General features: G+C 41.3%; 1 protein-coding gene across 1 annotated transcript in view; it reads right to left on the reverse strand.

The window, feature by feature from the left end:
- Positions 1-2,998: 2,998 nt before the first annotated feature.
- The window catches only part of LOC109521298 (solute carrier family 22 member 23), a 53,327-nt gene continuing 43,028 nt past the window's right edge, over positions 2,999-13,297 (reverse strand). The window contains exons 6-10 of the mRNA XM_019879087.1: positions 12,432-12,534; positions 10,346-10,581; positions 9,120-9,152; positions 8,685-8,808; positions 2,999-5,920 (exon numbers count right to left, since the gene is read on the reverse strand). Coding sequence (XP_019734646.1) covers positions 4,756-5,920; positions 8,685-8,808; positions 9,120-9,152; positions 10,346-10,581; positions 12,432-12,534 — 1,661 coding nt within the window. The 3' untranslated portion in view covers positions 2,999-4,755. The remainder of the gene's footprint in view (positions 5,921-8,684; positions 8,809-9,119; positions 9,153-10,345; positions 10,582-12,431; positions 12,535-13,297) is intronic.

Genomic DNA, 13,297 nt, shown 5'->3' on the forward strand with positions numbered 1-13,297 from the left:
TGGGAAAGGTTGTACTATAGTGCAGTTTTGAGTGATTATTCATTTGACAATGTTTACCCCTGTGGTTGTGTATTATTAAATCTAAAACAAACAAAACAAAAAGCTGTTACTACAGTACTATTTTTGATGAGCTCGCATAACTACAGTGGACACACTTCTGTTCAAATGCAGTTTTGGCAGCATTTAAAAAATATATATATTACTCCACCAACAATGTAACCTATAACCTGTACAAATCTATTGAAAAACTTTTTAAAAGTAATAATAAACAGCTGAAGTCATGAAGTTGCACAAGTGTGCAAACCAAGGTTATTATAGTTCACGAAAATGGGCAAAATTATGAAAACTAAAATTGAAAAAAAAGTTTTTTTCGTTAACCAAGTAAAATAAAACCCAAAAATGCCTTTAAAATAATGAAAACTCACTGAAATTTGTCATCATGTATTTTTTTTCATTTCTGCACGGCCGTATAGAAGGAAAGTCAATCTTTTGAGAATTGTCGATTAATATTATTACTCAATGCTGAGTGACTTTTTTTTTAATCTTGTACTCGACACTCCATATATGAAAAATTCAACTAAAATGAAGTGTCTTCAAAAAAAAATTTTTTTAAATATGTTTCAGTCGGCTTTTCTTGATCTTTTTTGTTGTTGAACCTTGAAGGTTTCGTGCTCAAAATGAAGTTCCACCATCACACATTTTTGTACATGAGCTCTTTGGTAAAACAAAGTGAACAGCAGATCAATAAATAGTGGTTTATTCTGACAATACGTTTGCCTTATATACAGGTGCGTGGAAGAATTGGAAATCAACGTCAAACCGAACATTCAGAAATCATACCGGAAATGGTACAATTCATGTTTTGTTTTGTTTTTACATTCATTCAAATCTCTCATTCAAGAGAGGAAGGAAGCAGAACCTGAACACTTGATCACTTTGCAAACGTTTATCTTTAATCCTTCATGTTTACATTCACTGTTCCAACGATCAGTGCTTCCACCGATGTTTCATTGTACTTGTTATATTTCAGATGCATCGTGCAAACGCTTGATGAGATTTGACACGGGTGTCTCGTTTACTATTTTAATATGGCCGCTGTGTTTGCAACACACACACACACACACACACACACACACACACACACACACACACACACACACACACACACACACACACACCAAACGGAAGGAAGCAAAGGTGAAGCAAAATGTCTGCAGCAGATGTCCCCCGTTCTACTGTTCAGGTCTGCATCATCAATTGTTCAAAGAAAGCTCTGCCTTCCCTTTTCTACTCTTATTTTTTCCTGTTTGGGAAAAGCCCCATTGAATGTACGAAGTATTAGAGCCACATGAACGGAAAAAAACAAAAAACAAAACTGATAATTTTATGAGAATTTGCGTCATTTTAAGATCAAAAGTCGTAATAGATGAGAATAGGTCAATGCTACAAGAGGATTTTTTTTTGGGGGGGGGTGTATTTTAAACAAAGTCAATGCTACAATCGTTGGGATATTTTTATATGAGGAAGAAATTTTATCACAAGACAAAACCGTTTTCTGGAAAATTTTATATGATGACTGACAATTGAAAATATCAGAAAAAGAATGATGAAAAAAACATTCAAATTTTGAGGGGAGAAAAAAAGTGATATTGCACAATACGTCATAGTACAAGAAGAAAATAGTGTAATATTTGGGGGGTTATTTTCCAAGATGAATGTATGTATTTTTTAAATTTTTATTTAAAAAATATCTCAGTCGGTCAAACAGGCAGGAAAAAAAAAGGCAGAATATTACCTGTTGTTTTTTTTAAAGCCACATTTTGGTTAGAATTCAAAGAGAGCTGTCTTTTAAAAGTAAAGTCCATGTTACAGGTATAATTTTGAAATTTACAAACTTCAAGTGCAAGCTGAAAAAAAGTCATCTGGAGAATATTCAAACTCTTGAGCATGTCAGTGTGCCGAGTTTAAAATCTTCCCTTTGCGATGCTGTGCATGTCAATCGAGATCTTATTCAAAGAAAGGAAAAGGCCTCCTCCGAAAAAATACTAATTGTACAGTTTTGAGAAAACGTCATTAAATATGAAAAAAATTGAAATATTAGGGAGTAAACTCCCACTCAAGCGTTAATCTAAGAACTTTTTAATTTGCCCGAAAATGTCTTCTTTTAGAATTCTAATATGTAATTACATATTTCCCCTCTTAAAAAAAAATTCTGATTAAAAAAAATGCCATGAAAATTTGAAGAAAAGAAATAGTTTAAATATTTTGGGATGAAACGGCAATTTTATTTCTCAAAAAAAAATTGGTATTAATCATATAACTTTATTCCTTTCTAAAATGACGTTTCTGTCAACTTCCAACTATTATTTTCAAATTATGACTTTTTTAAATGTAGTAATTGTCCCAAAAAATGACTTCGTCCTCTTAAATCCTCGCTGAGGGATCATGTTTATTCTTGGTGGGTTTTGATGAAAATTAAATTTGATGAAACGACAACAAAAAAAAACCCAAAACATTTCTCATGTTTTTCCGGTAACACAAAAAAAAAAAAAAAATCCTGAAAATATCAACTTTTTTTTCTGGTACCATTGAATATTTTTTCATGACAATTCATTTTCCTTTGCACAACTTAAACATGTTTTTTTTTTCTTTGTAGCAGGTAAAAACTATCGTACAATGTTGGCGTGCGCCTTATCGATTTCGTCTCCACGCGGCTCTAATACTCCGCCACTGTGACGTCACATGATTGCAGGGAATTTGTGCTTTTGAGGTGTATAGCAGCATCAGACACTGGCATGAATATTTCACAACTTGATCATCCGCCACGTATGGCCACCTTGAAAAACAACAACGTTTGACCACTGTTGTACTTTGACCCAAGCTGCATTACATCATTCACAGGAAGGAAAGGGGGGAGGGGGGAGCACAATCTTGTTATTAGTGCACATGGAGGAAGAATGTTGTTGGAAAGTACCTGTGATTTTTCTCTTTTTTTTTTGTTGTGCATGTTTTAATAAAAACGCACCACGAGAACTTTCGAGTGTGCCGCTTTCTGTTCCTCCCTGGGCAAATTCCATGCGAGACAATGAGTCACATTTTTAAAACAAACCAAAACAAAACTAAAGAAAGAAACATATTTGTCTGGCTTTGGAGTTTTTTTTTTTTTTTTTTACAGTAATGACCCTTAGTTTGCTTTATGGTTGTAAACTTCTCTGCAAGACTGTCAAGTATCAACGGAAGAGTCAAGTCTTTCATAAAGCAGTTTAGTTGTCCGTGGGTGTAAAGGGGAAAAAAAATCCCGCACTCAAAGCATTCATTAAAAAAAAAAAAAATCAAATAAAAAATGCCTTTTGTCTTTGCCGACTCTTTTGCGTCCGGTGTGAGGCGTCACCAATATTGCAAGGATGAAGAGCTTTGTACATTGATCAGGTCAATCATAGTTTTCAATTTGGTTTACACACACACGCACGCACACGGAATTATGCACTTATTGACAATATCAATACAAAATGACAACATTTTTACCCAACGCACCTTTGTATGCAGCTCCTTCCAATGAAAGACATTCCGATCGCCTCCTTTGATCTGATTCCCGCCATCCACATTCAGTCTATGGCAGGGGTGGGGGTGGGGGCTGGGGGGGAGGCCGTACCAAACAAGCCCCCCAAAACATGCAATACTAATTTTTGGCACCATTTGAACATTTTCATTTTGGTTTTTACAGGCGTGGGGGTTATTTTGTGCTGTTTCTTGTGATTGTTTACTTGGGTACACGGCCCCAAAACAAGTCTTATTTTCCATACAGTGCATAAGAAATCCAAAATGAACAGCTTCAGTCATGACCAAAACCGCTGCTTCACTTTCTGTCACGGATGATATAGGAAGGACCACCAAAAAACTCAAATGTTCTGAAAATTATTCATCATTGACTACAATGAGGGGGAATAGTGCTTCGGCGCCATTTTGGGGCATTAACGGATGATAAACCACTTCAAGGAAGATGTCAATTATGCGGGTATTTTTGTTATTTGCGGGTTTCACTGCATATACAGTACCCGCCATTATTACTGGCACTCTTGGTTAAGATGTGTCGAAAGCCTTCAAATGAATTCCATTTTTTTTGCAGAAGCATACTCGTATACTGAAAATGATACAAGCGGTTGGCCAGACAGAGGATCAAGCTCCTCCCATGGCCAGCTTTATCCCCAGACCTCAACCCCATTGAAAATCTGCAGAGAAAAAAAAAAGTAATTATGAGAAGTTCAAGAACACATCCTAAGCAGGCGTGCCAGTGATTATGGAGGCCAGTGGGCTTTTTTTTTTTTTTTACGTGTTTTTGGTGGTCTGCTGCCCGATTCTTCACCTGGCCTCACTGAAGCTGAAGAAACTACTTTCGGGGAATGTGGCCTTATAAAACGTGTTCAGCACTGCACGTCTGACAAACATTTAGTCGTGTGCATTTCTCAGCAGCATTTGCCATCACGTTCTGTCGCTTCTTTCTGATTGATTCTTGAAAAGTCGTTTTTTTTTTTTTTTTTTTTAAATCCATCGATGCAGTTCAAAGGCTGGTGATTTTTTTGTCTTTTTTCCAGTTAACTGACCTTTAAAAAAACAAAACAAAACAAAACAGCGCTGTCATAAAGCAGTCTCTTGTGCAGGAAAAGGAAAGGGATTATGTTTAAAGACCACCCCAACTCCAGGCTGGGACGGTCTTCTTTGTAAATGCGAGGGGATTTATTTGCTGCATCATCATCATCATGATGACGCCACGCCGGTGAGGACGTTGTTTTCTGTGCTGGCGCTGATTGACAGCACGCCAGAGTCGATAGGGGAGGAAACTGTACAGACCAGTAGAGAGGGGGGAGACGCTCCTGAAGGGTTGGAATCGGAGTCTGAGTCTACGGATTCCCGTAAAGGATGATCAGTCACTGAGGTCACCGCGGCAGCGGCAGGTTCTATGATAGGGGGAATGGTGAGGGGAGGAGACGTGGAAGGGGATCGGGGCGGTGGCGTATGGCTTGACGGGGGCAAAACAGAGTCTGGAATGGGGGAAGGAGGGGGAGAAAGATCATCGCCACAAGGGGGGTCCGGCGGAGGTGACGGCGATGTTGATTCGTCCTCTATTCCCAAGAGGATGTCTGTGTCTGAGCAGAAAGAGGCAGAATTCAAGGGAGAGGGCGCCGGCAACGGCGGGTCAGCGTCAGCGTACTCTGTCGACGGTGGACCCAATTCCTTGGACGGAAGGTCCGCGTCCAGATGCTCGGGGGATTCCGGCGGGGGCTCCTCGGAGGCCGGGTCCGAAAGAGCTTCCTGCGTAGGGGACGGATGCAGAGTGTCGTCCATTTGGAGGACAACGGCGTGAGCGAGGGGCTCGATCGAGGCAAGGACCACCTCTGAAGGCTTGTCCTCGTCCGACAACAGGGGGTGCGAGTGCACAGGCGTAGAAGACAGGAGGCGCTCTTCGCTAGCATGTTTGATGTCATCTTCAGTCAGCGCCGCGCACGCTCCGTCGTCATCATCGGGCCGCTCGGGCTTGGCGAGGGCAGTCAAGTCGATGGCGGACGAGGCGGCGGAGTCCATGGTGGAGACGGCGGTGGCAGCCGCCTCATGCAGGGGCGTATCGTGCACGCGTGTGTAATCCCGGGCACTCTCGGAGGGCGCCAGCAGGAGGCGTTGCTCGCCGGGCTTGCGCGGAGGCAGCAGAGGCTGGCGCGTGTAGCTCTCGCCCTCGGCCAGCGTCTCGGGCAGCGGGTGGTAGCGGGTCTCCGGCAGCAGCAGAATGCAGATGATGCAGATGAGCGTGCAGCAGGCGAAGATGATGTGGTGCAGGAAGTAGCCCTTCTGGTTGTGCAGCTCCATGATGGGCGCCGTCAGCATGCCAAAGCCGGCGCTAGCCAGGACCAGGCCCAGGCCGCCGCCCCTAAACGGACATCAGTGATTTATCATTTTAGGACTGGGCTTTGATTGATGTTGAAATCACAATTAATCAACACAATTATTTCAAGACATTGTATATATTCAACCCAATTCGACTTTAACTAACCAGAAAATACATTTGTAACAAGTTTTAATTCTAACAATTGAAAATATCCATCCATCCATTTTCTAATCCGCTTACCCTCACTGGGATCGCGGGAGTGCTGGAGCCTATTTCAGCCATCATCAGGCAGTAAGCGGGGGACACCCTGAACCGGTTGCCAGCCAATCGCAGGGCACACATAGACAAACAGCCATTCGCACTCACATTCACAGCTAGGGACAATTTAGAGGACGGGTGTCAAACTTATTTTTGTCGCGAGCCACTTTGGGGTCACGACTTCCCTCAGAGGACCGTTAGGACAGTAAAACTAAGTTAATGTTTATATATTATTACTTGTACACAACAAATTGATGGATTACCAGTTTTGGATTCAGCCAAATTAACTATAATAGTTTGTTCATTTTTTGTTTGAGTGAGTGTGAACAGGGTAACAAAATTAGTGCAAAATCTCAACATTATTAATGACACATGACAATTTGACATTTCGGTACGGACAAGCCGCATGGAAATTGACACACATCGGGCCACATAAAATAATAAGGCAGGCCGCATCTGGCTCAGGCCTTGAGTTTGACACTTGTGATTTACAGTGTTCCGTTAACCTGCCATGCATGTTTTTGGAATGTGGAAGGAAACTGGAGTACGCAGAGAAAACCCACGCAGGCACGGGCAGAACATGCAACCTCCACACAGGAAGGCCAGAGCCGGGAATGAACCCACGACCTCTGCACTGTGAGGTCGAAGCGCTTACCAGTCGTCCACCGTCCCACCTAAATATATTAAAACAATAAGGGCGAATAAATGCCGGTTGTTGGCCTCCTAAAGGCAATGTGGTACATTAAATAGTCGAAGAAGAACGTTGCAATTGCAGCCAACATTTTTTTTTTTTTTTTATGGGAATGGGTGGAGAAAGTTCTTGGGTTTGATCATTAAGCTGGAGAAGTAATAAAACAAGAACAAATAAAACTAACTATGGCCAGCAGGTGGCAGCATTGGATCTCATTTGGAGGAGCTAACCGTGTGTGACAACAATATGTCAACTCCTAAAACCTGGACGAGCCCTGGAAATGCGACAAGTGTTTGTCACGTTTAAATCTATGACAAAGAGTATCACAAAAGAGAGAAAAAAATGAAGGAGATTATTTATGTTTAGAAGTAGAGGTGATGGCATAATGTACGTACAAACACACAGGGCAGCGCACATGCACGCACACACGCTACTATATACTCCTACTACTAAATAGCGTGCAAATACTTTGTCGTTGGTAAATTTGATCAAATGTAACATTGTTACACTGGTGATTCATTGTGAATACATTATTTTGACATCAAATGCATTCTTTCATTGTTCGTATTTTACAGAAGAAAAGAACTGTTCAGATGTTTGAGGTATTTCCAAATCCAAAATGATAAACATCACTCTAAATGTGGCATACAAAATATACCTTTTCAAAAAAAGCTTGTATTCTGCATTTAAGAGGTGATTTGGCTGAAAACCACACTAAACAAAAACTGAAATCCCGATTTTGATGGAGAGACCAGCCCCTTCAGATAATTTGTGTGCGTGCGTGCGTGTGTGTGTGTGTGTGTGTGTGTGTGTGTGTGTGTGTGTGGGTGTGTGGTTTTGTGCGTGTAAGCTCTCTCTCTAAGATTTGTGGCTATTTTGGTGTAAAGGCTCACCACACTGAGGGACCAATAAACACAGTCACAAACTGTAAATTCTTGGATAAAAACCTCAGCAAGAACATTAATAATGGGTCATGGGCCTTCCACTATGAAAATGCACCAAAGTACATTTGCATGTTGCCAAGGCAACAAAGGAGCGACTGAAGGAGAAAGACATTAAGGTCACCGAGTGGCCGAGTCAGTCTACAGCATTCAACCAGTAGAAAACCTGTGGAAGGAACTGAATTTTTTCTTTGATTTTCCAAGGTGCAGTCAAGAAATTAAATGATTTCAAAAGAGGCGCTACCCACATAATTGATAAACAAGCAATACAAATTACAGCCTGTTTATTGCTTTGTGATTTATCAAGTGATTATTTGATCCCCTGCTGAATTGGAGTCCGTTGTGACATATTTTAGAGCCCGTTCTAGACAACAAAAGAGTGCTGCAGCACCACTTCATTTCCCAGCCGGCGCGACTTGCAATGCACCAGGTGGCGCCCTTCACGCACTTTGGAAAAAGGCAGCACACTTTCCGTCAGGCCACATACAGTCAAGCTCATGCAGTGCTCAGGGGCAATTTGTCCAAGCTGTCGCCTTCATGTGACAACGTGGCGGACAAAAGAGGAGTCTCGGGGAACGTGCTCAATTATGCCAACCCAGTGAGCAGCAAATCATTCAAGAGGGCTGAAGTCACATTTGCATCTCACTAGTGTTGCTTGTCCTTGATTTACACTGGAGAAATTTTGTTCCATCTGTACATTAAGTGGCAATGCGATTAAGCTATGCTAATGCAGTAGAAAAGTCTTAACTACACAAGCAAATTGTATTTCTGGGCCACACATAGAAAGCATTTAAATGAAAAAAAAATGCCTTCTGAAGGGCCAACAGGTCTATGAAAAAATATCATGTAACATACTCGGGATGTAGACCCCATCGGGTTCACAATGCTGTGGTGGAGTGGTCCCAAGGGGCTTTACCTGATAACGGTGGGTGTGATCTCAGCACAGAAGAAGATGCTCAGGTTGCTGACGGCATGGGACGAGAACATCCCGATGATGGAGAAGGCGATGGAGAAATTCTTCTTGAGAGTGCCTGAGCTATCTAAACACATATTCAAGCATGTGTGTTAGTTCTGTCTCATTTAATTTTTTTCACACGCATCACTACAACAAAAATAAATGGCAATACCAATTTTCTGCAGATAGCACTGGAGTGGAGTATTTTTAGACTGTGGCAGCACATCAAGCCTCTAGGGGCGCTCTAGCAGCACACATGGATTTGGGCCTATTTTGTTTTTCTGTGACGTGAAGTGCAATGAGTCCAGTCAGCTGTTACTTAAGCGTTTGGATGCATAAAAAAAACAAAACAAAACAAAAACAAAACTTGATTATAATCATGCAAAATAAGCTTACCGATATTGAGATGGGTGCTGTATTTTCCGAGCACTGAAAGACAGATCAGGAGAAAGGGTGCATCAGTCGTTAGGCGCACACACACACACACACACACACACACACACACACACACACACACACACCAAAAAAAAATATGAATACGAAAAAATGACTACCTCATGATTATCAAGTCAATCAACAACGAGAAAAGCTTGTCACAACACAAATGTGCAATGCAACACAATGATGTGTTGACACAGGCTGAACATTAAGTCACCTGTAACTGAATAAACGGATTCATGTCTTGTTGGTACACATTGACCACCCAAGCCGTTTGCGGTGGTGTCCAAACGCTCATTATGAGCAGCTGACATGAGCACAAGACACGCCTCGTTGTGCAAGCACTGGAAATTTCATTCGCTAAGCCTGCATAATCACATTTTAAAACTACTGAAAATAGGGAAAACTGAAAGCTAATTATTGACAACCATAATAACAAACCTACCATACATCCCCAAAACTCGGCCTGCTGTAGAATGGACTATGAATACTCATTATCTTTCGATAATTTAATATATACGGCACAACAATCTGTCAATAAACAATATACTGCTCCATATTTTATATTGCTATCATTGCATCTTATATAATTTGAATTCTAAATAACATTTTTGTGAGTTGTTTTCTTTTTAAATGAAATATATATTTTTTTAAATGTATCAATAAATAACATTTACAACAACAACAAAAGTCACTAACTGTGGGTTGGATTGGACAATAAGGAATACATTTGACTCGATCTTTCCATTGTTATTCTTTTAAAGTTTTTAAGTTTTTCGATAGGCAAAGAAAACATGAAAAATAAAGACAATAAAATATATAAGTACCCTCGAACAATGACAAATCCATTCACTAATTTCAGTGTCACTTATTTGTGTACACCCCCCTCATATTTATTCAGTCGCACTTTCTGCAACTGAATAAATAATAGAGGAAAATATGGTACTGTTAAATGAATATGGAGTCAAAAAGGTAAAAAAATATCTAATACAGTACCAGCTATTATTTGGGATCTCACTATAGAGAGTATTTATAATTACCATAATTAAAAACAATGGGGGGAGGGAGAGGGTGGGGTCGATATGTCACAAAAACCTCTTACAATATTAGACCCATTGTTGAATCAAGTGTCAAAACTGCAAAAGCATTTGATTGATTGAACGTGATCCTCGGTGAGAACTCACAGTTGGGCAGGCCGAGCTGCAGTAACGATGCCAAGGCGGTGATGATCATGAACATGAGGAGACCACCGCGTCGACCCATCAGGCCCACCGCCGGGCACAGCGCCAGGCAGGACGCCACCGCGATGCCCGCCATGGTGTAATAGTCGGCGTAGAAGTCGTGAAACATGGTGGTTTCCTGGGCCTCCGGGTCCATCATGCTGCGGGCGAAGCAGTGGTGGATCCCGTAGCCTGTTAGCCTGCACACATTGGAAAAGAAATACAGTGAAACTCCTCTACAACGAAACCTATATGGGCGAAAATACCCCCTAGTGTGAAAAAAATCTTCATGCATTAATACCATTCCTACTCTCCTGCCCGCCATGAAGCGAAAAAAACCCCTGTTGTGTTATATGAAATCTTTTTCTCTGCTCTTGCCTCGCAACGAGATTCACTACAATGAAGTCTCATCCAACAGCGACCTCTACTGCTTCATTCGGAAATGGCAACAGCAACCAGCACATTTGTTTAAACATGCGCAGTCGTCCAGGAAGTATTTGTTATTGTTAGTTTCAGACGCAGCAAGAACATTGCATTGCTAAAATGGCTACAAAACGGACCTTTGGATGTCAAGCAGCTAAGACAAGAAGAGCTCTGATGCTGGAAGAGAGGGTAAAAGTGATCAAAATGAAAGACGGATGAAGCAAAATAAAAGACATTATCCAAGAAATTGGTGTAAGTGAAAGTGAATGCTGATCGTAAATTTCGCAATTTCTTTCCCTTTTTTAGGTTCTACACTGACTATATGAAGTGTCAAATAAGTGTATGCTCATACTTATGCACTATTGGAATACACGTACGTTTGTGTGTGCGGGTACACATACGTTTGTGTGTGTGTGTGTGTGTGTGTGTGTGTGTGTGTGTGTGTGTGTGTGTGTGTTAACATCTGAGATCAAATTTGCTACAGTGAAAAACCCCTGTTGTGAATTTTTTTTTGCTGCAAACATGATTTCGTTGTAGAGGAGTTTCACTGTATGTACAATACATGAATTTAAAAAAAAAAATAATTAAATAAAAATACAGATTGTAAATGACCCTAAAACTTGCAATAGGAAACACACGTGATGTTGCGCAAGATGTGTCGATTCAACCCTATCTAATAAAAGGACATTTCAAAGTCCACTGCGCTTCTGTGTAATCCGACGCAATCCACAATGTACTCTGTCAACACGCACATGTTGACACACAAGCAAACACATCCTGCGCAGCAGGACACACAAAAGCAAAGGCGGCGCTCCCACCTTGCCCGTCTGCGTTTGTGTGTGAGTGCGCGTGTGTGACTAAAGTTTCATAAGGACGGCCGCTCATGTAAAATTTACGCCGACTTCAGGAGTCAGTGACGCGATACGCCGTGGTGAGTGTCTGTACGTGCTCGAGAGCAGGTCAGGGATGGAGGGAAGAGCAGATAGCGGGATAAAAATGGAAAGAAAGTGCTCTCCTTGAAAGACAAAATAGAATTGAGGGGCGGTGACAAATGGGTATACGTACAGGGGGATTGAATTTGCGAGTGAACAGTGGAATCCAAGATGGACTGAGATTTGCCCCATCAACGCAAACTCGTCACCGTTAAAAATTGGTGACATACACACGCCCATGTCTGCTCCAACTACAACTAAGCACATTCAAAAATAACTACACCACAGAGAAAGACTGTGAGATAGGGTTGAAATTTGCTTTTGGCGGCGTGCCTGTCAGTAAATAAGCAAAATAAGTGCTGATGGTAGCTAGTGGAGTCTATGCAGCGGTTACAAACGATTCAAGACTAACTAAATGCAATGTAACATGACCTATTTGCATTATATATGTGCTGGTATTATTGCTTACTTCTGCTTAATGCTAGTATGTATTGAATGTAAAGACCGTCATATGGATACTATATGTGACTCAAATTAGTACATGAACATCGTCTATTCAAAACGAACAAAAATCTGACAGATTGTAGCTCTTAAATGGGAATTGGCAAACTGAATTTACAGTGTAAATCTCCCCGAAATTGAGTCAGTGTGGCACATGGACCCCCCTGGCCCCCTCCCAAAAAAACCCCACTTACGAGTTGACGCAGAGCACAACAATATTCTTCCACAGGTTCCTCGTTCGGGCCATTTTCACGATGCACGTCTTTTTGGGCTTGCGTTGAAGAGCTCTCTGCAATTCTGGGAACACAAAAGTTCAAATCACGGAGCAGTCAGATGGAATCTTGACATGAAAAATTAATATGGTGGACTGAAAACAGCTTTATTTCACTGTATTTCACTCAGCTCTTTTTAATTAGGTTAGGACTCAAAGGAAACGACAAAGAAACAACTTTATAACGCATCTGGGCCACAGTAAGCAGGTGTAGCAGGAGTAGCAAGGCGGCCTTGCAGAACACTAACAATGTGTGTAATTTTGTTGCATGCTTTAAATGGGGGAAAAAATGCCCCAGACTGTGGTCATAAAATACTCGGGATGCAACATCACCACTTTTTTTTCCTGAATGAATAAGACTAGAATTACTGACATTGCAGTACTTGCGGATACAGAGTACCTGATAATGCCTCCAAGGTGTCATGAGCAGCGCGGAGCACAATAGGCGAGGCAACTTGTGGCGAGTTAAGAACACAACAAACATTTTGAAAAGCTTAACTTCCATTTGACTGCTAAGTATTGTCACCTGTGTTACCCCGAAAGTATCTCTATACGGCTCACGTGGCATGGCAGGCTGGAGAAGTGGTTTCGGTGTCGTAGCATCAGAGTATTTTGATGAATCGAAGGAGTACAAGCATACAGTACTGCGATTATTATACTGGCATAGATGCATCCCAATACAAAAGAAAATTGAAATCCAGTGTCAGTGCAGACTAATTCAAGGACCAGAGATGATGCGTTTTCAAACACACACACACACACACACACACACACACACACACAGACACA

The sequence above is a fragment of the Hippocampus comes genome, unplaced genomic scaffold, assembly GCF_001891065.2.
Source record: "Hippocampus comes isolate QL1 unplaced genomic scaffold, H_comes_QL1_v1.1 scaffold85, whole genome shotgun sequence".
Classification (NCBI taxonomy): Eukaryota; Metazoa; Chordata; class Actinopteri; order Syngnathiformes; family Syngnathidae; genus Hippocampus; species Hippocampus comes.